A 25,999-nucleotide genomic window follows, 5' to 3' on the forward strand; every position below is an offset into this window, starting at 1 on the left:
GTCCATTTACTTTTCTCGAAGATGCTGAAGACCTGGTTCTGCCAGCAGGCCTGGGGAATCCAGAGCGGGATGGAGCCCATGGAATGGCTCATATGATATCTTGTGGTCAGACGGGGATTGGGGGTTGATTTTATTATATTAATTTATCTGAATCTTTGATTAGTTTTATTGTTTTTTTTAATGTGGGTTTTAAATGATGTAAGCCGGCTTGAGTCGCCATGGGCGAATAGGCGGCAATATATGTTTAATAAATGAATAAATAAATAAAATAAAATAAATGTTGGGCAAAGAAATAGCTTTGGAGGAATATTTCAAAATGAAATAATGGCACAGTATAATGAAAAGGCTTGCCCTTAACTGCAATGTTAGAGGTCATACTCTGGCCAAAGAAAGGATCGGGAATTATGGATGGAGAAGGGTGCTACCATCCAATGGCTCAAAGAAGGGGCTAGTGTCGCAGTAAAAAATAAAACCAACACCTGACCCCCTAATTGTGTAATACATTTGCTGATGGAAAAAGGCTAGGCAAGGAAGGTTGGGCATAGATCCCAACAATATAATATGGTCCAGGGATTTCCTTTAGAGAAAGTGATTTTAGTTTCTTTGGTCCACTGTGTGTGTGTTTGGTTGTATGTGTGTATTAATTAGGCATTATTTCTTAAATGTGTGTGGTGGGTATATTAATTAGGCATTATTTCCTAAATATGTGTGTGTCTGTGTCTGTGTCTGTGTGTGTTGTGTGTATGGTCTCTCTCTCTTTCTCCCACCCATCTCTCTCTCTCTCTCTCTCTCTCTCTCTCTCTGTGTGTGTCTATTCCATCCGTCCGTCCGTCCATCCACCCACCCACCCACCCACCCACCCATCTATCTATCTATCTATCTATCTATCTATCTATCTATCTATCTATCTATCTATCTATCTATCTATCTTCCAGTATCCGTCCGTCCGTCCATCCATCCATCCATCCATCCATCCATCCATCCATCCATCTATCTTCCAGTATCTGTCTGTCAAAATAAAAATTCAGGGATAGATTGTTCTCCAATGACCAAATTTGCAGGAAATAATCAGAAGGAAACCTAGTAATATATTTGTAGAGGAACATATCATATTTTATTAAAAACCATAATCTTTTGTAAGCTACAATGAATGACTATCTGAGACACTAACATGACCTTCTCCTGCAACTGTAAAGCAGGATGCTGTAGGTAAATCCTGTGAAGGTAAATCTCCTGAATTTAGTGGTACTTTTAAACTATGCATACAATTCTAGCCCTGGTTTCATTTTTTCCCTAAAGCCTGTCCTATCTGGTGGTTTTCAAAACTGTATGAGGTCACGATGGACTAAAAACGTAGCTTAATATTTATTTGGAGAAGCTCCTAGTACTTGATTAGATTTATGATATGCAGGTGGACATCCGTAAGAGGTTTTATCCCCAATGCTATATTTGTCATGCTGGAAATTTTAGTGTCTTTTACTGCTCTTAAAGGAACTGCCTGCCTACCTTAGCCATGAAAGCCAAATGGGTGACCTTGGGCCAGTCACTTTCCGTCCAACTTGCATCACAGGATTGTTATTCTGGAGAAAATAGGAGGAGGACAGCATAGTAGATATATTTGCAGCCTTGAATTGTTTATAAAAATAACAATAATAAAAGTTGGAATATAAAACAAACAAATATTCAGATAATGATGATGGCTTCTTCTGAAAGCTGTTACAGGAAAAGAAAAATATACGGTTTTTAGGACATGTAATTTCTGAAGTGTGCCACATATTTGCCAGCTGCTCACTCTTCTTTTGAAAATGATGACGGGTATATATCCTTATTAGTTAATGAACAGAATTCAGTTAGTCGAGGGGGTTTCCTTTTAAATTTTATCCCATGCACTCCTAAAGCTCATCTTTGGGATTAGAACAAAGTCTTCAGTCTAATTATATAGTTGCAATTTGAATCTAAGGTGAATTTTTTTCCTGAAGGGATTTAGTGGGGAGCTTCACAGAGCCAGATGCAACGTGCTAGTGGCAAATAGTATTTTGTTATTATATTTTGTTTTTCTTGAGTAGGAGTTTTTCAAATAGTCTGCTCCAGGTTTGTCCAGTTTTTATATCCTATCCAACTGAGTTTCAGAGCAAAGTCTAACACAGTAATTTCAGGGTGGCTTTTTAACTAAGGATTAAAGTGCTGGCTTTTTGGCTTTGAAACAGAGATGAGTACTGCCCCCTAGAGTCGGGAATGACTAGCACATATGTGTGAGGGGAATCTTTACCTTTACCTATAAATTTATTTCAAGCTATTTAGCTCTCATCAGTTAGCCATACCCTTCTGGGATTGAACCTGGGTATGGTTAGCTGATGTGAGCTAAATAGCTTGAAATAGATCTATACTAGTCTCCTTTATTTCTTTGTTGGTAAAAAAGAAAACATAATTTAACACAAAAATAGTTTGTTGTGAAAGCGACTGCCTGCAAAGGCCCCTTGATTGGGGCTGAAAGGCTAAAATGGAAGCAGTATGTTCCATCCCGTAATTAGGTAGACCAGATTTCTCTGATAGACCGGTCCCACTGGAGGAAAAAAACAACAACACCTCTCCTTGTTGTTTAGTTGTTAAATTGTGTGTCTGACTCTTTGTGACCTCATGGCCCATTGCAAAGCAACTCCCCCTGTCCTCCACCATCTCTCAAGTTTGCCCAAATTCATGCTCATTGCATTGATAACACCGTCTAACAACCAAGGTTTCAGCTTCAGTGCTTGCTGATCCAAAGGACAGTCAGGGTTTTGATTTTCTTTAGGATTGGCTGATTTGATCTCCTTGCAGTTCATAGAATTAAATTACGACTATTCCAATAAAGGGCTTGAATTCAAACTTCTAGTTCCAGTTAGTTTCCACCGATTCCTTTAAGACATAAAAGATGTAGCTGACTTAGCTGGATATAACTCCCTGATTTCAAATATCCAGAAAAGGGCCCCTTTTCAAAACAATAATGTAAGCATGTGTTTCCATGTGCCCAAACTGTTGTATTTCTTGAGTAACCCAGTACATTAATTGACTCCTATATACTGTCTATAATCCTGCTCCCAAATCACTGACCCGTGTAATGTAAAATTAGCTTACTCGCTGGTAAACCACCTCCGGAGTTTCAATTAGATATCTTTCTTATTAACTTTTCCATGCCAGGAATTCGATCTGTTTACTATAGAAGTTAAGCTTTATTGGCAAATCTAAATAAGTGCTCTATATTGCAGAGAACTTTAATATTAAAACCTCTAGTTATGCTGCTGAAAATGCCTTTCGGACTAGTAGAAAGCATTTGCTTAGACGCCTCTTCCCACTTGGTGTCTGCCAGATGCCCTGCCCACCACCTGGCTCCGTTTTTAAAAAAATAATAATTTCAAGTATCTTCTAGCATCCTTTTTATTTACAAAAAGACCTTTGGGCCTCTGGTAGAAAATAAAAAGAGTTGGTAGCTGCAGACGTAGCCTTTGTATGCTTGCTTCCAAAAGAGAGAGAGAGAGAGAGGGAGGGAGGGAGGAAGGAAGGGAGAGAGAGAGAGAGAGAGAGGGAGAGAGAGAGACTGGGTTGAAAGGAGGAGGAAGACTGAGACAGTCATAGCTGGATGGAGTTGATGAGGTCTTTAAAAAAGAGGTGAGAAGTTTAAAGAATGAAAGGCAATGTATGAAACACAATATGGACATAGAGCAAGGGGTGTCAAACTCGATTTCATTGAGGGCCGCATCAGGGTTGTTTTTGACCTCAAAGGGCCAGGGTGAGTGTGGCGACCTTGACGTCACTCATGTTGGGAGGGGGGGCGCCTGTGATCCGAGTGCTCTGCCAGTGAAAATGAGCTCCCGAGCTCTGTTTTCAACTGTGACAGCCTCCCGCAGCCCCTTCCAACGAAAACGGAGTCCCCCAACCTTCATTTTTGCTGGCCGGGGGCTGCAGGTGTCTGTCGCCTCCGAAAACAGAGCTAGGGAGGGGCACACGTTGCCGTCACATGGCGTTTTGCAACATTTCCCCCCTCTTCGCGGGGGTGGGGTGGGGGTGGCCTGCATGTGACGTATTTGGGGCCGCGGGCCGCCATTTTGACACCGCTGTCTTAGATGCTTTCCTTCTCCTAACTGTCAGCTTTTTCTATAGATTGGATTCACGCCAGGACTTGTCGCAGACCTCTTTAGAACAAAAGCAGAAATGATTTGCTTTCAACCATTCTTGGGTTCTCGTAGAAGATGTACTGCATACTTTTGAATCGTTATCCTGTTGACTGAGACTTTTGACATTATGTTCCGCTCCAGAATGCCTTGATAATCTGGTTTTATTGTGCTCGCACAGATTCAAGGCACCCAGTGCAGGAGGCAGCAAAGCAACCCATAACATCATGGCACCTCTTCTGTGTGTTTCACAGCAGTGATAGTGTTCTTGTCTTTAAAAACATCATTTATTTTCTTCTGTGAATATGAGAACTGCTCTGCTCTCCTTTTGTTTCATTGTCTTCCAAAATGACTGTGGTTTGTCAACGTGCACTTTGGCAAATTCCAGGCTGGCTTTTGTTTGTGTCTGACTTTCAGAAGTGGGTTCTTCCTGGATTTTTTTATTTTATTTTATTTTACTGTGGAGGCCTTTGTCACTGATAAATTGTTGTACTTTGATCTTAGAAGTCAGACAGGATTTGATGTGAATTTCCTTGTCCCAAAGGTGCTTTTTTCAGCAGGCAACTGGGATTTCTTATTTTTTGTTTTTGTTTTGAAGACGTTTCACTGCTCATCCAAGAAGCTTCTTCAGCTCTGATAGGATAGTGGGGGATGGAAGGATTTATGTTCCTTGCAGACAGCTAGTCATTTGCATCCTTTTAGAGGGTGGTTGAAGCACCTGGAGGTTTATCTGTGTCCTCAGGGTCACCCGAGTGATGCTCCTGGTTCCTGTAGTCTGCCATTTTTCCTCTGGAAATCCATTCCTACTCCCACACCATTCAAGGGGTGTTCATCCCAAATTGCATAGCTAAAAGTCTGTAGAGATTCTCAGTCATCCAGGTTATGGTTGTCCCAAAGCAGAGGTGGGATTCAGCCAGTTCTGACAGGTTCTGGAGAACCGGTAGCGGAAATTTTGAGAGTGGGGAGGGAATGGGGATTTTGCAGTATCCTTCCCCTGCCACACCCACAAAGCCACGCGCACAGAACCGGTTGTAAAAAAAATATTTGAATCCCACCACTGTCCCAAAGGTGCTTTTTCAGGAGGTAGCTGGACTTTCTTGCTTTTTTTCTTTTTGAAAGTTTTCCTTGGGTTTTTCCCTCCACCGTTTGAACTCTGCTTCTGTCCAATGTGGGGTTAGTTTTCCTCTTGTGGCTCACCAAGATAGGTTGTTTATAGCAGTGTTTCTCAACCTTGGCAACTTGAAGATGTCCGGACTTCAACTCCCAGAATTCCCCAGCCAGCATTCGCTGGCTGGGGAATTCTGGAAGTTGAAGTCCGGACATCTTCAAGTTGCCAAGGTTGAGAAACACTGGTCTATAGTCCTATGGACCTTAAATTTCTTGATAATTTTAGCAAGTGTGGACACATGGAGAACTTTGAAGAGGGATTTGTAGCCTTTATCTTTATCATGTTTAGTTGTTACCTTCTTCCGTTCATCCTCCGCCAACCTTCTCTTTGTCCGTGTTTACTTTGCTTCACATAAGGGCACATCATTTGCAATTATGCAAAATTACCTAGTTGTGATTTCATGGCAGCAAGATTTATGAATGCAGATAAAAGTATTGGTAGTCCTCCACTTTTCCCACCAGAACCCCAATTTGCAGTGAAATACAAACACAATTAAATGGCATGCACCATTCACTAGTCCAGTGTTTTTCAACCTTAGCCACTTTAAGATGGGAAGACTTCAACTCCCAGAATTACACTGGGAGGCTTCCGGTTCGGGAATTCTGGGAGTTGAAATCCATGCATCTTAAAATGGCCAAGGTTGAGAAACGTTGCTTTAGACCATTCCATTGTCCATAGAGCCGAAATTTTGCATTTGATATATGTGTTCTTGTAAATAATGAAACAAATGAAAATGGCATGGACCTAACTATTGGTACCACTAAGAATTAAAATACATGATTGGATGATTTTTCAAGCAGACCTGTTTACTTTAATTAGAGTCACAGGTATCTTCAAGCTCATAATCAGTCACTCAACCAGGGAAATGCTACTGGTTCGGTTTGGTAATAAAAATGCTACTGGTTCATCCAAACCGGCAGAGAAAATGCTATAAAAAGTAAAGAAAAAAGTTCTGAGGATCACGCAGCACAGCTGGTTGTTGGAACTTTTTTAAACTTTTTTTTTTTAGCATTGTTTTATTACCGGTTCGAGCAAAATGCTAAAAAAAGTTTTAAAAAGGTTTGGATGCACAGCTGTGACAATCCGTGACCCGTCAAAACCGCGGAGGACAAAATTGCGCTCGACGAAAGCGCGCATGTGACGTCATCACAGCGCGACGGAAAAAAATAAAAATTGAAATAAAATTAAAATTAAACCAAGCCGATTCACATAAAGGTAAGGGTTAGGTTTAGGTTTAGGGTTAGGGTTAGGTTAAGGGTTAGGGTTAGGTTTAGAGCATTAGGGTTACGTTTAGCGTTAGGTTAAGGGTTAGCATTAGGTTTAGCGTTACGTTAACGGTTAGGTTTAGGGTTAGATTTAGGGTTAGGTTTAGGGTTAGGTTTGGGGGGGTTAGGGTAAGGTTTTAGCTTTATTTTTACATTTTTCGATCACAGCACGATGTTTTCGTCGCGCTGTGATGACGTCAAATGTGCGCTTTCGTCGAGCGCGATTTTGTCCTCCGCGATTTTGTGGTGGAACCCAGGCCAGCTGTGCAGCATCATAAACTTTTTTTATGTGAAGTCCAGCTGCTTTTGCATTGTATGTGAGTCAGTTGTGTAGCTTTTGTGTTATTTTTGTGTAAAATGTGATAGTTGGTTTTTGACCTCCCTGGGACTCTCTGAGGTTCCTGCTTGTTGCCCGCCTGGTCATATGACCACCAAGCCACGCCCACCCACTCACATGACCACCAAGCCACCCTCCCCCCCCCCCAAGAACTGGTAGGGAAATTTTTTGCACTCAACCCATCTGAATAGAGAAAAGTATTCATTCAGGCATTTTGCTTAATTGGATGTCATTTTAAATGAAAGGTGTAAAACTTGAACTTTGGCATGGAATTCAAACAATGATTGTAACTCAGCTATGCGAAATGTTGTAAGCTATTGGCGTCTTTCAAGACTGGTTGAACCTGAGATCTAGTTCAGGAATGTTTGAAGGAAAGATAAGAGATCTGTTTTCATAGTGATGGACAAGCTGGAAGTCGGATGCCAGAATAAGCAGATAACAATGAAGGAGTCTCGCTAAAATCCAGAAATTGAGTCAGTCAGCTTGCCTTCATTATCTAAAATTCTGGTCAGGAAAAGGAAGGAGTCAGTTCTAGGCTCACTGTACTTTCAGTTAGTCCAAAATAAAGAAACTCGGCTGGATATTTTACTGCATTTACAGATAGTTACATGTAGTTCTGTAATTAAGCTAGTACTGCTCAGTTGTTTAAAGGTAGAAATTTATCAAGTGTGGCGTTAGTTGACAGCCTCTGTACTAGGACATTAATTTTTACTGTGATGCTCTTCAGTGTAGGATCTAACTTTCTTCTTCTCTAGCTTCCTATAGAGCAGGGGTGTCAAACTTGATTTCATTGAGGGCCGCATCAGGGTGGTGTTTGACCTCAGAGGACTGGGGTGGGTATGGCCAGCTCGACATCACTCCTGTCGGGGGTGCCTGTAGTGGCTCGAGTGTTCTGCCAGTGGAAACGGGCTCCCGAGCTCTGTTTCCGGCTGCGACGGCTTCTTGCAACCCTCTGCCAGTGAAAATGGAGCTCAGGAGGGCCTCATGTGGCCCTCCCGAGCTCTGTTTTCACTGGTTGAGGCACCGCGTACTGGTCCTTCACTGTTTCCAGGGCGGCCCCGCAGATCAGATGTAAGCACCAGCGGGCCTTGAGTTTGACATCCCTGCTATAGAATCTAGAACCGTGATGAGGAGCCTATGGCACTTGTGCCAGAGGTGGCACGCAGAGCCCTCTTTGCGGGCACACGTACCCATCGCCAGCTGCTCGCCTGGTTCTGGTGCATACGCACCAGCCACCTGGTTTTCCAGTTTCCAGCGCTCTGGCACACATGCATTCCGGTTTGGGCAATCGGTGTCGAAAAGGTCCACCATCACTGGTCTAGAATGCTGAAAGTCGGAGCTGGCAATCTTTTGAGGTCAACATGTGGAACTGCTAGTTGGGGCACAGAATAGCAATAGCAATAGCAATAGCAGTTAGACTTATATACCGCTTCATAGGGCTTTCAGCCCTCTTTAAGTGGTTTACAGAGTCAGCATATCACCCCCACAGTCTGGGTACTCATTTCACCCACCTCGGAAGGATGGAAGGCTGAGTCAACCTTGAGCCGGTGAGATTAGATTAGAAACGCTGAACTGCAGATAACAGTCAGCTGAAGTGGCCTGCAGTACTGCACCCTAACCACTGCGCCACCTCTGCTCTTATACCAGACCTCTTATTTTCTAACTATGTAAAGAAGGGCTTTTTATTCTGGAAGAGGACAATTTCACAGTGATAGTTAGATAGATAGATAGATAGATAGATAGATAGATAGATAGATAGATAGATAGATAGATAGATAGATAGATACACACACATATACATATACATATACATATATACATACATATACATACATATACATACATACATACATACATACATACATACATACATATATATATATATATATATATATATATATATATATGTTATATTTGTGCTGATAAATAATGTGATCTTCCTCCCATATTTGGACATACCAGGGGTTGTGACTTTATATAGATATAGATATAGATATAGATAAAGAAGGGCAGGCTGGAATGGCGGAAGAGATGGGCCTATGGGCGTGTTGATTCCTGTCAGCCCTCTTGCTATATCACTAGTGGCTTAAGTTCTTCCTTCAGCACCATACAAGGTTCCCATCTGCTCCACAGCCTGTTCAATGACCATAATGTAAATTGCCCTTTGGCTTAATTTTATTTTCGGATCATTTTCTAATGCAGTGTTCCTCAACCTTGAGGAAGCCACGTGAAGAGACATGGACTTCAACTTGCAGAATTCCCCAGCCAGTCACCCACACATCTTGAAGTGGTCAAGGTTTGAAATACTGCCTGAAGATGATAAAAATAGGAAGACCATTGGTTTTTAAATATGTTGCGAATGTTGTTCATAAATGACTGATTCTTGAATTTTTATATGTGGCTATGGTAGTTTCTTGATAAAATTTGATAATAGGTATCCTCCCATAAATGGTCATTGAATGCCATTCTGAGTATTTGGCTGTGATTCTCCAAAGAATAAGAAAAAAATGTGATATCAACAAATCCTTCCAGCTTTGCTAAGCAGATACCAGATGTTTTAAGTGGCCCAGGTGTCAGGGTTTTTGTTTTATGATAGTGTTGAGCACATAAAGGATGTTTTCTAATTGGTAGAATGCCTCCGTGCGTTTGTTACGTTTTATGTGTGAATGGATTATTTCTTACGTCAAAGGCAAGATTGCAGCTTTAATATTTTGTTTCCTTTCTTTACTCACATGTGTTGCTGAGTTTATCTGACATGTGCAAATGTTATACCTAAAGATTATGCAGGTGCAGGAATGCTGAACGTTTTCTATGAAGTCACCTTGAGATAAAAGCTAGGCAAAACATTACTGATATAGCAGCTTTAATTTTTATGCTTAACTGGAATATCAATTAATTTAAGATCCTATGGAAAATAGCCTTTCTTTTTCAGAGATGCATGCATATAGAAAAATTCTAATTTCTTGACTGAGAGATGCCCTAGCTCAGGGGTGTCAAACTTGATTTCATTAGGAGCCACATCAGGATTGTGTTTGACCTTATGTGTGACAGTGGTGGGATTCAAAAAAATTTATTACTCGTTCTGTGGGCTGGCTTAGTGGGTATGGCATAACTTGGTGGGCATGGCTTGAGTGTGGTTTGGTGGGCATGGCAGGGGAAGGTTACTGCAAAATCCCCATTTCCTCCCAATCAACTGGGACTCAGGAAGCAGAGAATGGGGTCGTGGCAAGTCAGAGGTGGTATTTATCGGTTCTCCAAACTACTCAAAATTTCCACTACCGGTTCTCCAGAACTGGACAGACCTTCTGAATACCACCTCGGGTGTGTGACCAGCTCCAGAACTGGACAGACCTTCTGAATACCACCTCGGGTGTGTGACCAGCTCGACGTAACTTATCTCGGTGGCACCCATGTTGGCCCAATTGCTCTGCCAGCAAAAACAGGGTCCTGAGCTCCGTTTTCGGCTGCGACGGCCTCTTGCAACCTGGAGCCAGTGAAAATGGAGCTAGGGAGGGCCACCCGCAACCCTTGCGAGCTCCGTTTTCAGCTGCGACAGCCTCCTGCAACCCTCTGCCGGCAAAAATGGAACTTGGGAGGGCGGCCCACCCGAGCTTTGTTTTCACTGTCAGAGGGACCATGGGCCAGTCCTTCACTGTTTCCAGGGCAGCTCCGCGAGCCAGATCTAAGCACTCCGTGGGCTGGATCCGGCCCCCAGGCCTTGAGTTTGACACCCCTGTTAATTCTCTCCATGCCTTTTATGTCCATTTTTAAATGTCATGTTAAAAATACTAGGCCAAGCTTTAGATTCAATTTCTTTAGAGTACATTTGATGCAGAAAAAACACTTGAGTGAAGTTTCTTAAAGCAGTGTTTCTAAAATCCTAAATTGTGTGAACTTCACCTCACAGAGTTCCGAGGTTAAAACACCCAATTAAAATGAAGGAAGGCTGTGGAGTGAATGGTAAGATGGAAGGTGAACTTTATAAAGCAAGAAACCCATGCATTATTTCTGGTTTTAATGTGACCTATAACAGGGGTAGGGCCACTAGGATGGCATGTCAAAAGTTCCCTATGATGGCTACTGTTGAAAATTGGCACCGTTCTGAAGCAGAAGGAGAAAACAGCCACAGCTTTTCCGAAATTCTCCCTCCTTAGCCAGGGGGGAAAAAAAACCTCTCCTAAACCAGGAAAAAATCCCCATCTTGGTCTAATGCAGTGTTTCTCAACCTTGTCAACTTGAAGATGTCTGGACTTCAACTTCCAGAATTCCCCAGCCAGCGAATGCTGGCTGGGGAATTCTGGGAGTTGAAGTCCAGACATCTTCAAGTTGACAAGGTTGAGAAACATTGATCTAATGGCTAAAGCACCAGGCTCAGAAAAAAGAGACTGTGAGTTCAAATCCCAGCTAAGCCATGAAAACCAACTGGGCGACTTTGGCCAGTCACTCTTTCTCAGCCCAACAATCCTCACAGGATCGTTGTTATGGGGAAAGTAGAAGGAGGAAGGTGTGTTGGACACTGTTATGTTTGCTGCCTTGAGTTATTTTATAAAAATAACAAAGGCTGGAAATAAGTAAATATGGGGCAGGCTACTCCCTTTGCATTATTGCCCCTATCTCCCCCAACAGTGTGTGGCCTGTTGTTTAGAAGCATCAAACCTGGCTATGAAAATTGCAGATAAATTACCAGAGGATGGCAAAACAAAACAAAACAAATCAGAATTTTTTTTCTTCTTCTGTCTTGTGGATATTATTTCAGTTTTTCATCGACTAGAATTTACCTCAGTTGTTCAAAGGGTGCTCACACCTGAAATTCAGGATTCTCAAGTTGTGGGTGTCATGAGCTCCCCGAATTTGCTAATTAGTAGTAACAGCCCTACAACTGTGAGTAAAAATGAAAATGGCATAACTTGATCGTTTGGCAAAGTGCCATCAAAAAGTGCCAGAACTGGATCCATTGGGAGATATTTCAGATTAAAGTTGAAGTTGAACGCATGAAAGGAATGAATCAGAGAAGTCTTAACTTATTAGTCATCTTCTTTTAACGACCTGATAATCTTTTGCGGGGTGGAATCTGGGCAACTGAATGGAGCTAGAAGAGTGTTTACTGGCCGGATGCCCTTCCTGCCACCATTGTGGAGTTTTGTTCATCAGATATGTTCTCATTGTGCCCAGAGAAGACTGATTTCCTAGTGCTTGTCATTATTTGATGTAATAATGTGTGTGTAAATGATCAAATCACCAAAAACAGAGTGAAAAGTGGCATGTTCTGTCCCAGTAACATACATGCGCACTCCCCCAATTGTTATTTGTGTATATTTTTTTCTGAATTTGGCACATGGCAGCCTAGTGATGGTAGAGAGCATGTTGGACTGGACAGATTTTAAAAAAATATTATAAAATCCTTGAAGAATTATCGCCATCCAGCTATATATGTTTGTTTGAAAAATAGATGAATTTGTTAATTAATTTACATTGATAAAGCAATAGTACTTATATACCGCTTCACAGTGCTTTATAGCCCTCTCTAAGCGGTTTACAGAATCAGCCTCTTGCCCCCAACAATCTGGGTCCTCATTTTACCCACCTTGGAAGGATGGAAGGCTGAGTCAACCTTGAGCCTAGTGAGAATTGAACTGCCAAACTGCTGGCAGCTGGTGATCAGCAGAAATAGCATGCAGTACTGCGCCCTAATCACTGCGCCACCGCGGCTCATTATGTTATGCTTTTTCCAGAATTTTGTGTGTATGTGTGTTTGTCCATAATTTCATTTCTAGAGGTGGTATAGTATATGCATTTTGCTTGTTTCTGTGTCTTTGTTGAAGCGATGTGTGGAAATGAGCTGGAATAAGACTAAAGAAGAGAATTTTGATTTGCTGTATTGCTATGCACACAGGAAAATTCCCATAGGGATAATAAAAATAGCAAAGACAACTGGGAATTTGCTAATTTGGAACTAACTCATTGGAGGAGTAAAACTTGGCACAGAATTAACAGTTGATTTATTTATTTATTTATTTATTTATTTATTTATTTATTTATTTATTTATTAGACATATACCGCTTCATAGGGCTTTCAGCCCTCTCTAAGCGGTTTACAAATTTTTTTAGCAAATTGAGTCAGCAACTTGCCCCCACAGTCCGGGTCCTCATTTCACCCACCTCGGAAGGATGGAAGGCTGAGTCGACCTTGAGCCGGTGAGATTTGAACCGCTGAACTGCAGATCACAGTCAACTAAAGTGGCCTGCAGTACTGCAAGTGGTCAGATAGTGCTTCCCTATCTAAAATTGGGGGTGGGGTTGTATTAAAAGGCAATTTCCCTCTGTATGTTTGCATGTAATCAGGACTGTCAGCCTTGGCCCAGTGCTGAACTTTCAAAGCCATTATTACGTCTCTCGCACAAACCAGAGAATGGTCTGTACAGTTTTGCTCCAGGGATTCATTTAATCTTCCAGCGACCAAGCATAAACCTTTACTAGAATAGACAGTGAAATCAAAAGAGTGCATTTCAGCAGAAGGTAGCAAGTTGAGGGAGATACAAAAATTATGTCATTTCACTTTGAGAGTTGGAGTATTGGGGGTCATCATTCTGTCGCAATATTTTTCCTCGTCTTATCTATACCGTTGGTCTGTTTTCATAGCCAGCTCGGGCAAAAACACGATCTTAAATCATTTTTTACAACTAAGGTTGCCATGGCCTTCCTGTCCCAAGGCTTTTTATAGCCGCTGTAAATTTTGTTCCTACAGCACATCGAGGCAGAAAAGGGGGAGAATTAAAGTTTTTGAAGCACCATTGAAGTCTGATGCTTTCCAATAATTTTAGGTTCCATGCTGAGAGCTGCCCTAAATTGCAGGAGCATCCAGAAAGGAGTTGAAATCTGCAAGATGGCTGTCAGAGGGTTACAGTCAGGGGTGGGCTTCAAAAATTTCAGCAACGGGTTCTCTGCCCGGGTGCTGGGTGGGTGTGGCCATGGTGGGCGTGGCCTAATCGGCCTCCTGCACCATAGTGGGGTGTGTGTGTGTGTTTTCGCCTTCCCCAGGCTTTCCTCAAGCCTCTGGGAGGGTGAAAACTGCTTCCCCCAGATTCTGGAGGCTGCGAACGGGCCTGTTTCTGGCCTTCTGAAACTTTCAGGAACCCCATTTCCCCCCCCTCCCCGAACCTCCGCACGGGCCCTGGACTTATCTCGCATCCAAAACGGGCTGCATGGAGACTCCTGGGAGGGGCCAGTCACGGGTGGAATTTGGAGATTCTCCGAACCAGCCATAACGTTAGCTACAGTTTCTCTCGAGCCCGGGCAAACCTGTAGAGCCCACCCCTGGTTATAGTCCAAACCCGGCCAATTTGTTAGTGTTTAACAGACATACATATGATCGTTTTAATGCATGTAATAATTTTATGCATCTGGAAGAAAGCTGTTTTGCATATATACTTCATTTCTTTTTGTCATCATCATCATCATCACATAATATAGCACAGTGTTTCTCAACCTTGGCAACTTGAAGATGTCTGGACTTCAACTCCCAGAATTCTCCAGCCAGCGAATGCTCCAGCTGGCTGGAGAATTTTGGGAGTTGAAGTCCACAAGTCTTAAAGTTGCCAAGTTTGGGAACCACTGGTTTAATGGTTAAGACACTGAGCTTGTCGATGTTATGAGATGACAGGCCTGGTGCCATTAAATAGCTTCAGGACACTACATTTCCCTTGTGACAAGGACACTGTTTCTATACATGTCCTTTCAAGGAATGCTGACATGTATTTCTTCAAAACCTACCTACAGATCGCATACAGCTAGTCCTTGGCGTGCAGCCATTCGCTCAGTGATTATTAAAATTGTAACAGCCCTGCTGAAAAAAAGTGACTTTAATGAGCAGTCTTTGCACCTCTGACTCTCACGTGATCATGTGATTAAAATTTGGGTGCTTTTAAAATACAGCCGGTGTGTATTTATGACGATTGCAGGATCCTGGGATTACGGCACCATTTTGCAATATTCCCTGCAGGGAAGCAAAGTCAAAGGAATCACCCATGTGATTCATTTAACAATTCACTTAACAACGATGCCAGAAAAGATGGCAAAATGGGCTGCAGCTCACTTAACAGATGAACAGAAGAACGGAGTTGGAAGGGACCTTGTAGGTTGATCGTTCTCACTGTCAGAAAATTCCTCCTTATTTCCAGGTTGAATCTCTCCTTCCATCCATTGTTCTTTGTCTGGCCTTCAGATGCCTTGGAAAATAGCTTGACCCCCTTCCTCTCTGTGGCAGCCCCTCGGATATTGGAAGACTGCTATCATGTCTCCCCTGGTCCTTCTCTTCACTAGACTAGCCAGGCCCAGTTCCTGCAGCCGTTTTTAATATGTTTTAGCCTCCAGCTTAACAACTGTCTTGCTTATCAATGGTTGTAAGTGCAAGGATTGATTGTAGGTCAAGTGTTTTCGGTGCTGTTGTAACAGTCCCTAAAAGAATGGTTGTAAATTGAGGACTACATGCAGTGATAGTGCGAGACTGGATGTAAATATCCAAGTTTAAGTCTACACTTAGGATGTAAACTTCCTTCGGAAAACTTTGGACTGGATTTCTCTCTTACTCTCGTTCAGTACAGCTGTTGTGAAGAGAGAAGAAAATATTCCCGTGTGAGAGGACTTTGGTTCCTTGAGGAAATTTAAAAAAAAATCAAATAAGTAATAAATGTATAACACTTTTTAAATTTTCTCCCCAGGCCCCCCCTCGATCTGCTATACTTCCAGTACTCCTGTGCAGGTACTGGAAGACCCTGGCTATCTTCATACAGATCCTCATCGGTTTGGCAATGGGCAAGATGGTTCCCCATTAATGGTAGAAGCGGTCAATAATATTGAAGGTAAGTTTTTTTCCCCTCTTCATCTCTAGTTTGGTTTTCTGCCAGTCGTGTCTTGGATTTCAATTTTCACCATGTTGTTATTGGCCACACAGGCGGGGGGGGGGGAGTTTTATTGCATTGCATCAAGTGTTTCAACGGCCTCATAGAATCATAGGGTTGGAAGGGACCTTGGAGGTCTTCTAGTCCAACCCATGCCCAAGGCAGGAGTTCTTATTCCACCCTGGACAAATGGTTGTCCAATCTTTTCTTGAACCTCCAGTGTTGGAGCATCCACAACGGGGAGGCAAGCTTTTCAATTGATTAACTATTCTCACTGTCAGGAAATTTCCGTGTTTCCCACAAAATAAGACAGGGTCTTACTGTATATACTCGAGTATAAGCCTAGTTTTTCAGCCCACTTTTTGGGCTGAAAAAAGCCGCCTCGGCTTATACTCGAGTCAGTGAAAAATTTGCCCGAAATGGAGGAGAAAAAGGGGCGGGGCCATGCCGCTGGGTGACACTCGTGAATGGCCCAGTGCCCCTGTGAGTTTCCCCTCCCTCTGTGTCAGTTTGCCGTGCAGCGCGCACCGCACCATCCCCCCTCCTCACGTTCTAATGTAATGCAGGGCTGTCTTACGATTCCCCTTCCTCCCCCTCCTGCCGCTCTGCAACGATGTCCCACCTCCTCCTTGTTATGGCAAGCAGCCACATAGCGATGTCCCACCTCCTCTGGTACAGTGATCCAATGATAGGAATCACTGTGCCGTGTGTCATAGGAGGCGGGACATCGCTCCCGCGGCTGCATGGGACATCATCATCACAGCGGGACATCAGCATCATGAGGTGAGTGAAGTATTTCATTGAATACACCGCTAGTTTACTGTTTTTCTTTGAAATAAATATTCAAAAACATTATTGGTATCTATTTTTATTTTTGAAATTTACCGGTAGCTGCTGCGTTTCCCACCCTAGGCTTATACTCGAGTCAATAACTTTTCCAGTTTTTTGTGGTAAAATTAGGTGCCTCGGCTTATATTCGGGTCGGCCTATACTCGAGTATATACGGTATTTTCTTTTGATCCCCGAAATAAGCACTTCGTTTTACGTTCGGGAAGGTCTTATTATTTTTGAGGTGCAGGAGGCATCTTAACCTTAACCTGCGGATCATCTGATCCAGAGAGGGCCAGAAGTTCTCTCTCTGTTTCTGGCACACTCTTGTCAGCCTTAGCGTCTCTGGGCCTGCCGCTCTTTTTGCAGCCGCCAATAAGAGAAGGGGCACATTAGCTAGGGTTTGCGGGCGCAGGCTCCGTGAGGCCGTTCCACGTGGATGTCAGGGGCATGGGGGCATCTCCCCCCTCCCCCCAGGAAATGGTGGGGAATGGCTGCGCATGTCTTTAAATTAAGGTGACCAGATTTTAACATTGGTAAGGCAGGATACCATTGACGGGATCTTGATTAAAAATTTGGTCTATATGGTCCATGGAGCAACAAAAATTTTCATAGAACGCAAAAATAGTATTAACAAAAATAATATAAAACTCATATCCTGGGAAAATAGCCACATGGCTGCCGAAAACCGTATATTCCCTTGCCGTTCTCCCGCCATTCCCTAGCTTGTCGTGCATTCTTTCCAAAAATCAGGACTTTTTAAAAACGCCACGGGATGCGGGACAAATTGTTAAAAATCAGGACTGTCCCGCCAAAAGCGGGATGTCTGGTCACCTTGCTTTAAATATTTTAGGAGAGGGCTTATTTGGGGAGGGAGGGCTTATTTTAGTGCATGCACTCAAAAGCCTGATTGGGCTTATTATCCGGGGAGGTCTTATTTTTGGGAAAACAGGGTAATTCCAGGTTGGATCTGACTAGCTTCCAACCATTGTTTCTTCTCCTGCCCTCAAGTGCTATGGAGAATACATTTTGCCTCTCTTTTCTGTAACTACTCCTATATATTGGAAAACTGCTCTCATGTCAGGGGAGAGTTTTTATAAGCAGGGAAGGCAGCAGGGTGAATGATAGGAAAAAATGTGCTTTTTCATAATTTCATTCCTTTAATTTTTTTAAACATTTTTTTTTACCTTCTACCCTTTACAGCAGGGGTCTCCAACCTTGGGAACTTTATGACTTGTGGACTTCAACTCCCAGAATTCCTCAGCCAGGGCTGGCTGAGGAATTCTGGGAGTTGAAGTCCACAAGTCATAAAGGTGTCAAGGTTGGAGACCCCTGCTTTACAGGATGTACTGCTGGTGGTTTAAGATTAGAAACAAAACCTGGTAGATATTATAGAGCAAGAATCCGTTGTGAAACAATTTAAATGCTGTACTCAAGAATAAATCCCATTAAAAAAAGATAAGTGTAGGACATATAGTATCCATATGAATTTTAGTCACCCAGACCCTGAGAATGAATTGCCCGTAATTTAATTCATGGTCCATGAATTAAATGTTGTCCTATGGTTAAAATTGTGTCCTTGTAGTAGAACATAGAATGAAGAAGATGAAATGTTAAGAAAAGGGAATAAATAAATGACTAGACAGACACATTTAAAATATTACTTCAGTGGCCTCGCTTCCTAACTCCTCAATGGACCTTGTTTATGGAGATTCTCAATCAACCAGGTCATGGTTGTCCCAAAGATACTTTTTTCTAAAAGGCCACTGGACTTTCTGGGTTTTTTTTTCTTTGAAGATATTTCGCTTTTCATCCAAGAAGCTTCATCAGTTCTAAATGCTCTATAGAACTGAAGAAGCTCCTTGGTTGAGAAGTGAAAGCTTTTCAAAGGGAAAAAAACTAAGAAAATTCAGTTGCATTTTTTTGAGGGGGGGGAGTACCTTTGAGACAATCCTCACTTGGACCAACTTCTAGATAATATTTATTGATGTATTTATAAAAGTTACAGACCATCCATCTTACCTTTCCCTCCCCCATCTCTTTCCTTTCTTTCTGCTTGGCACCTGGGCCTCAGCCGAAGACCCTTTGTGCACCTTCTACCCCACAAGCTTTCTCCAGGCTTCAGAGGTGGAAATGAGAGGTTCGGAGGATGTTGTCCCTGGCACTGTTTTACAGCGGTTAATCCAGGAGTTGCGTTATGGCAACCCCAACGAGAATATGAACCTGCTGGCTCTCCAGCACCAAGCTACGGGGAGTGCAGGACCCTCCAACTCCACTGCCAGCAGCACCCTGTCTTCTTCGGTGGAAAACCTTGTGCCGGATGACCCACAAATGGTCCAGCAGTCAGCACGGCAGGAACCACAAGGCCAGGAACATCAAGGGGACAACACGGTGATGGAGAAGCAGACCAGAGGCTCCCAGCCTCAGCAGAACAATGAAGAATTACCTTCTTACGAAGAAGCCAAAGCTCAGTCACAGTTTTTTAGAAGTCAGCAGCCTAGTGTTGTTGGGCCCAGTTTCTACATGGCCAGCAGCACTGGTCCAAAATCTAAAATGGAAGGTAGGCCAACTTTGGCCCGTGCCAACAGTGGACAGGCCCACAAAGATGAAGCCCTGAAGGAACTGAAACAAGGCCACGTCCGCTCCTTGAGCGAGAGAATCATGCAGCTCTCCTTGGAAAGGAATGGGGCCAAACAGCTTCTTCCTTGCTCGGGGAGAAGCAAAGGGGTCAAATCCAGCGGGCCTTCTCCTTCCCCGGCTCCCAATAAAGGCATGGATCAGAGGGGTCCCCCTCCAGATTATCCATTCAAGATCAAGCAGGGAAGCTCTCCAGGAAGCAAAAGTCAAGAGCCGGGCGTGTTTTTTAATGAACAGCATCCTGGAACACTTCAAGAAATGACAAAGGCCTCCTATTCAACATCACAGCCAGCGAGGAGCGAAGTAGCTATTGTCCGATATCAGGGTCCCCCAGAATATGGTATCACCAGGTAATTTTGACTTATTTCTTTTGGTCTCCTATTGTAAAAAGCTCACTTCCTTGCACAGTTTTTCTCTTTTCTTGATTACATAAAGAAATAATGCATTAAATATTATAAGCAATTTCTTCTTTCGATAATTCCGGTAATTACAAGCTCTTTGCAACGGATCTCTTTAAGTGTCAGTAACCCATTTGAAATGAATTCCTCTTCCTGCAGTCGTCAGTGTGCATCGTCTTTTCCATCGCTGCCAACACCCCGGGAGCACAGCCCAATGTCCTCCCAGACCTCCTCGCTTAGTGGCCCACTGCACTCCGCGTCTCTGCCGCCTCTCTCAATGGCCACAGCATCCCAGTCTCTGCCCGCAACGCCGCCTAGCCAGCAGCCCCTCACACCAGATGCCTTCATGATAGTACAGCGAGCACAGAAAATGGTGGAGATGTTGTCTGAAGATAATGAAGCCCTGCAGAAGGAGCTGGAGGGCTACTACGAGAAAGCAGACAAGCTTCAGAAGGTGGGTGACAGGATAGAGAGGATTCAGGTGTACCTACCTACCAGTAGTGGGTTCCGGATCCCGTTGCAATCGGCATGATTGAAACGGGGCCCGGCATCCTCCAAACAGTGTCCTTACTATCCAGCGACGCCTCTGCGAGCCTTCGCGACACTCCAGCTGCTTGGTGGAGCATCACACAAGTGTTGTACGTACCATGCGTGTGTGAAGAAGCGCCGAAGGGTTTAAAGACAGGTAAGGAGCATGGGCGGATGGGGCCTCTGAAGCACCGTACCGGAATGGTACCCACAGCTCCGGGCAGGTTCCGGTACACCTGTACTGAGGCGTACTGCCTGCAACCCACCACTGCTACCTACCTACTTATCTTACACTGGCTGTAACCCAAGGGTATCAAACTCGGGGTGTGACATTACATGACGTATCATGATTCCCCCCCCTTTGCTAAACTGGGGGTGGCCGTGGCCGGCGTGTGACGCATCCAGCCTCTGGGCTGCGAGTGCAGGGTTCTAGTTAACACAACAAACGAAATCAAAACTCCCAGGCAGGCATATTCCTCAAAGTAGAGATTTATTAGGCATGTCGTATTGGCACAAGGGATGGGTGGCTCAGTGGCTAAGACGCTGAGCTTGTTGATCAGAAAGGTCAGCAGTTCAGCGGTTCGAATCCTTAGCACTGTGTAACAGAGTGAGATCCCGTTACTTGTCCCAGCTTCTGCCAACCTACCTGTTTCCCCGAAAATGCGACATGTCCTGATAATAAGGCCATGCCATATTTTTCTGGTGGGCAAAAATATAAGCTCTCCCCTGCAAATAAGCCCCCTGGACAACCCCCCCACCCCCGGTCAGGCAGAGCGCCGCTCACCAACCTAGCGGTGTCCCGAAGGTGCCAAGCCGCGGGAACCAGGGGGGAGGCAAAAGTGATTGCGTTGCTTGGCGCCTTCAGGATACCGCTAAGTTGGCGAGCAGCGCTGTGCCCAGCTGAAGGGGGGGTTGCCAGGTGGCTGCTCTCTTGCGAGTGGGCTCCCAAAAGCCGGGCACAGCCTCATGGGTGAATGGCTGTGTTGTGCTGTCACAGCAGCGCAACACAACAGCCAGGAAGCGACCACGCTCATGAGCAGCCACCCGGCAAATCCCCTTTCCAGCCGGGCACAGCACCATTCACTGACCTAGGGGTACCTCCAAGCCACATGAGCGCCTGTTTGCCACCGCCCGGCTCACACGATTGGCACCTTCGAAATGCCAGTGAATGGCGCTCTGCACGGCTGGAGAGGAGGGTTGCGCAAGCATCTGTTCCGCTCCCACTTGCGCACTTCCCAGCCTCAATGTCCTGGTCCAGTTCTACCTGCACAGCCAGGGCACCTCCGCTGCCGCCAACACCATTCTAGCATGGCTTTCTCGGCGGCTTCCAAACCGAGTCTTCCAGCAATAGCAATAGCAATAGTTAGACTTATATACCACTTCATAGGGCTTTCAGCCCTCTCTAAGTGGTTTACAGAGTCAGCATATTGCCCCCAACAAGAATCCGGGTCCTCATTTTACCCACCTCGGAAGGATGGAAGGCTGAGTCAACCTTGAGCCTGGTGGGATTTGAACAGCCGAACTGCTGAACTGCAGTCAGCTGAAGTAACCTGCAGTGCTGCATTTAACCACTGCGCCACCTCGGCTCTGGCCAGTGGCTGCTCTGGGCGTACGATCTATGGTTGTACGCTCTGGGAGTATGCTCTGCCGGCAGCTGACCCACAACAACGGAGGTGTCCTGGCTCTGCAGGGAGAGGTGGGCCAGGACATCATGAGGCTGGGAGCCGCGCAAGTGGGAGCGGAACAGATCCTTGCGCAACCCCCCTCTCCAGCCATGCAGAACGCCATTCACTGGCATTTTGAAGGTGCCAAGCCGTGTGAGCCAGGCGGTGGCAAACAGGCGCTCATGTGGCTTGGAGGTAAAGAAGTGAAAATCTGGGTGTGTCTCATACACCGAATACAGCATTTTTTTGCCTCCCGAAACCCCACCCCTTTGCAAAAATGGATGTGCACAGCTATTAGGACACCTGCAAAGTGCTCCTGTGGGCTGAGGAGGACAGAAATGAGGAGAAAATGGGCCGTTTTTTGTTTGTTTTTGCCCTCCCCAGCCCCTAGGAGCACTCTACAAGCCTCCTAAGGGCTATGCATGCCCCTTTTATGGCAAAAAACAAACCCTTTTTTTGCAAAAAAATGGCCTGTATTTTGCTTGTTTTTGCCCCCCCACCCCCGCAGGAACACTTTGCAGGTTTCTCAAACTCTCTGCATGCCCCATTTTTCACAAAAGAGGCGTGTTGAGGGTTTGGGAGGTCTGCAGAGTACAATTTTTTTTTTTTTAAATTACCTCTTCAAAATCTTGATGTATCGTATATTCTGGTGCGTCTTATACTCCGAAAAATACGGTATTTATCATAGAATAGCGCTCTGAAATTATTCCCAGTCCTTTATAAGGGAACAATATTATTGCAGTTGCCTGAGGGATACCAGCGTTCAGAGTGAATGTCTGCAATGTCGTTTTGTAACGCCTCAGTCACCCTCCTGTCAGCCTGCTTCTAATGCTTGCCAAATTCTCCGCGGACACAGAGCATTTATCCAGCCGTGGTTTTCTCGTAGGCCACAAAAAGGGGTTCCCAGAATGTTCTGCCCTGAACCAGCTTTTGGGAGGCTTTGGCTTTGTCGCCTGGACTGCTGCCCTTTTAACTTCCTGGGAAGTGGTCCAATTTTGTACATTTTCACATATAAAAGAGTAGAGTTTCCCCCACCCCAAAAAGTTCAGAGCATACGTCTCTCGACATAGCAACTTAATTAAGCTTTTAGCAAGTGGTCCATGCATAATCGATTGAGACAGCGATGCATTCTTGGTTTGGAAAAGGGGCTATCATGAAGTAGCTCTAGATTCTGACCTTAGTGGTCTCCTGGCAGAGATGGAGGATCATTTCTTCTTCTTCCAAATCTAGTAAGTTGCTCTTGTTATATATTTAAGAGTTAGTTGATCATTCTGCTGAGCGGGGTTCTGAAGATATTCATCTCCTATTAGAACCGCCTGGCTTCTGTTTGCATCCTTGTCCCAGTCAAAACAATAAATAAAACAATTTTTTTCTACTTGCATTTGTTATGTGCTTTCGAACTGCTAGGTTGGCAGAAGCTGGGACAAGTTTAACAGTAACAGAGTTGGAAGGTACCTTGGAGGTCATCTAGTCCAACCCCCTGCTCACGCGGGAGACCTATACTGGAATGGAATGGAATAGAATTCTTTATTGGCCAAGTGTGATTGGACACACAAGGAATTTGTCTTTGGTGCATATGCTCCAGCTTATATGCTCCTCTACTAAGGATTCGAACCGCCAAACTGCTGACCTTTCTTTTCGACAAGCTCAGCGTCTTAGCCACTGAGCCACCACGTCCCTAAAATAATAAAATAAAATAATAAAATAGAATAAATAATAAAATAAAATAAATAATATAATAAAATAAAATAATCAAAAAAGTTAATTGGGACTCCAGATTACCCTTAAGATGGCTCACTCCAGCCATAAACTACAATTCACAAATTGCAAAAGTTGGATTCACACATCATGCTATAGTAACCTGGTACACCCACTGACCCATAGCTATCATGTTATTCCTTTTTGGGATAAGTGATGTTGTGTAAAACTCGATAGAAGAGATCACAATCTCTGTCATCCATCATAGTTTTGCTCAATCAAAGCTTTTATATTTGTTTATTTAATTATTACATTTATTATTGAAGAGTCGTGGTGGCGCAGTGGTTAGAATGGAGTACTGCAGGCTACTCCTGCTGATTGCCAGCTGCCAGCAGTTTGGCCATTTGATTCTGACCAGCTCAAGGTTGACTCAGCCTTCCATCTTTCCGAGGTTGGTTGATCAGCATTATTTGGACTTTTTAATGTTTGTGGAAGGAGTCCCATTTGGACATGATTGTAAAGGAGTTCTTTTTGCAAAGTCACAGAAATGGTACAGGGCTGACAGGATTTCTTTTCTTTTTTTTACTGTATAAAATTTGCAAATGGTTGACATGCATCCTACCCACCTTTTACTGGATATCAATTTCTCCTTTATCCTAGTTCGAAATGGAAATTCAGAGGATTTCAGAAGCTTATGAGGACCTTGTGAAAATCACCACCAAGAGAGAGTCACTAGACAAGGCGATGCGAAACAAACTTGAAGGTGAAATCAGAAGACTCCATGATTTCAACAGGGACTTGCACGGTATGCCTCCTTCTCCTCTTCCTCTTCCTCCTCCTCCTCTTCCTCCTCCCCCTTCTCCTCTTCCTTCTTCTCCTTCTCCTCCTCGTTTTCCTTCTCCTCCTCCTCTTCCTTCTTTTTCTCTCCTCTTCCTCCTCCTGCTCCTCCTTCTACACTTCCTTCTCCTCCTCCTCTTCCTTCTCCTCTTCCTCCTCCTGCTCCTCCTCTTACACTTCCTCCTCCTGCTCCTCCTCCTGTTCCTCCTCCTACACTTCCTTCTTCTCCTCCTTCTCCTCTTCTCCTACTCTTCCTCCTCCTCCTCTTCCTTCTCCTCCTCCTCCTCTTCCTTCTCCTTTGTCTCCTCTTCCCTCCTCTCTTTTGTGATTTCTGTGATCAAACTCTATGATCAAACCACCACAATGAACTTCTTCCATTACTTTTGTATCATTTTCTTTCATTTCTTAATTCATGTTTTCCACTTTTTTTTACTACTCTTACATTCTGGTCAATGTTCCCTCTATTTTTTTTTTCAGTGTGAGCAGAAAAGTATATTTTTTGAGCAGCACATTTTCATGCTTGAGCACATGAATTTTTTTCACAGATGTCACCTAAGACAACAACAAAATCAATATTATTTGAAACTCAAAGTTATTTTTATTCAAGATACCCACTTAATTAAGTGTTATATAATATCAGTATCACTTAACAACACTCCTGCTTAGCAACCAAAATGTTGGCTCAGAAACTCTGGCATTTGAAGCATGCAAGTCTTAAAGCTGTCAAGTTACAAGATCCTTGCACCCCTAATCCTTTAGGGAAAAAAACCCCAGGGGTGTTCAAACCTGACAGCTTTAAGACTTGTGGGCTTCAACTCCCAGAATTCCTCCTCCAGTCATGTTGCCTCAGGAACTCTGGCATTTGAAGCATGCAAGTCTTAAAGCTGTCAAGTTACAAGATCCTTGCACCCCTAACCCTTTAGAAAAAAAAACTCAGGGGTGTTCAAACCTGACAGCTTTAAGACTTGTGGACTTCAACTCCCAGAATTCCTCCTCTCGCTCTTCATCTTGATGGAGTGAGCTCACATTACTTGTCCCATCTTCTGCCAACCTAGCAGTTCGAAAGCATGTAAAAATGCAAGTAGAAAAATAGGGACCGCCCTTGGTGGGAAGGGAACAGTGTTCCGTGTGCCTTCGGCATTTAGTTATGCCAACCACATGACCACTGAAACATCTTTGGACAGTGCTGGCTCTTCGGCTTAGAAACGGAGATGAGCACCGCCCCCTAGAGTCGGGAACGTCTAGCACATATGTACGAGGGGGACCTTTACCTTTTAAGCTATCATGTTCTCTTCTATTTTGGCAGGCTAGAGGCTAGACAAATTATACCCTATTCATGACTTTTAGAAAATTATTATGGATAAGATTGCCTGGGCCAGGTTGCAGATATCGACTAAATGGTCCCATTTATCATTGCTTTCCCAAACATGAACCTAGATGGCTTCTGCTTTCAGTTAATTATATACCAGTGTTATTGTCTCCAAAGAAAAACTTGTGGCTAACACTAGTTATGGTTTAGGTCAGGGGTTCTCAAAACCTGGCAACTTTAAGACTTGTGGACTTTAACTCCCAAAATTCCCCAGCCAGTATGGCT

General features: G+C 43.9%; 1 protein-coding gene across 2 annotated transcripts in view; it reads left to right on the top strand.

Moving 5' to 3' along the window:
• The window catches only part of AMOTL1 (angiomotin like 1), a 155,653-nt gene that overhangs the window by 2,924 nt on the left and 126,730 nt on the right, over nt 1-25,999 (top strand). For both annotated transcript variants that reach the window (XM_032219309.1, XM_032219307.1), the window contains exons 2-5: nt 15,636-15,776; nt 18,718-19,630; nt 19,838-20,132; nt 24,229-24,373. In XM_032219309.1, coding sequence (XP_032075200.1) covers nt 15,636-15,776; nt 18,718-19,630; nt 19,838-20,132; nt 24,229-24,373 — 1,494 coding nt within the window. The remainder of the gene's footprint in view (nt 1-15,635; nt 15,777-18,717; nt 19,631-19,837; nt 20,133-24,228; nt 24,374-25,999) is intronic.

The sequence above is a fragment of the Thamnophis elegans genome, chromosome 6 (assembly GCF_009769535.1).
Source record: "Thamnophis elegans isolate rThaEle1 chromosome 6, rThaEle1.pri, whole genome shotgun sequence".
Classification (NCBI taxonomy): Eukaryota; Metazoa; Chordata; class Lepidosauria; order Squamata; family Colubridae; genus Thamnophis; species Thamnophis elegans.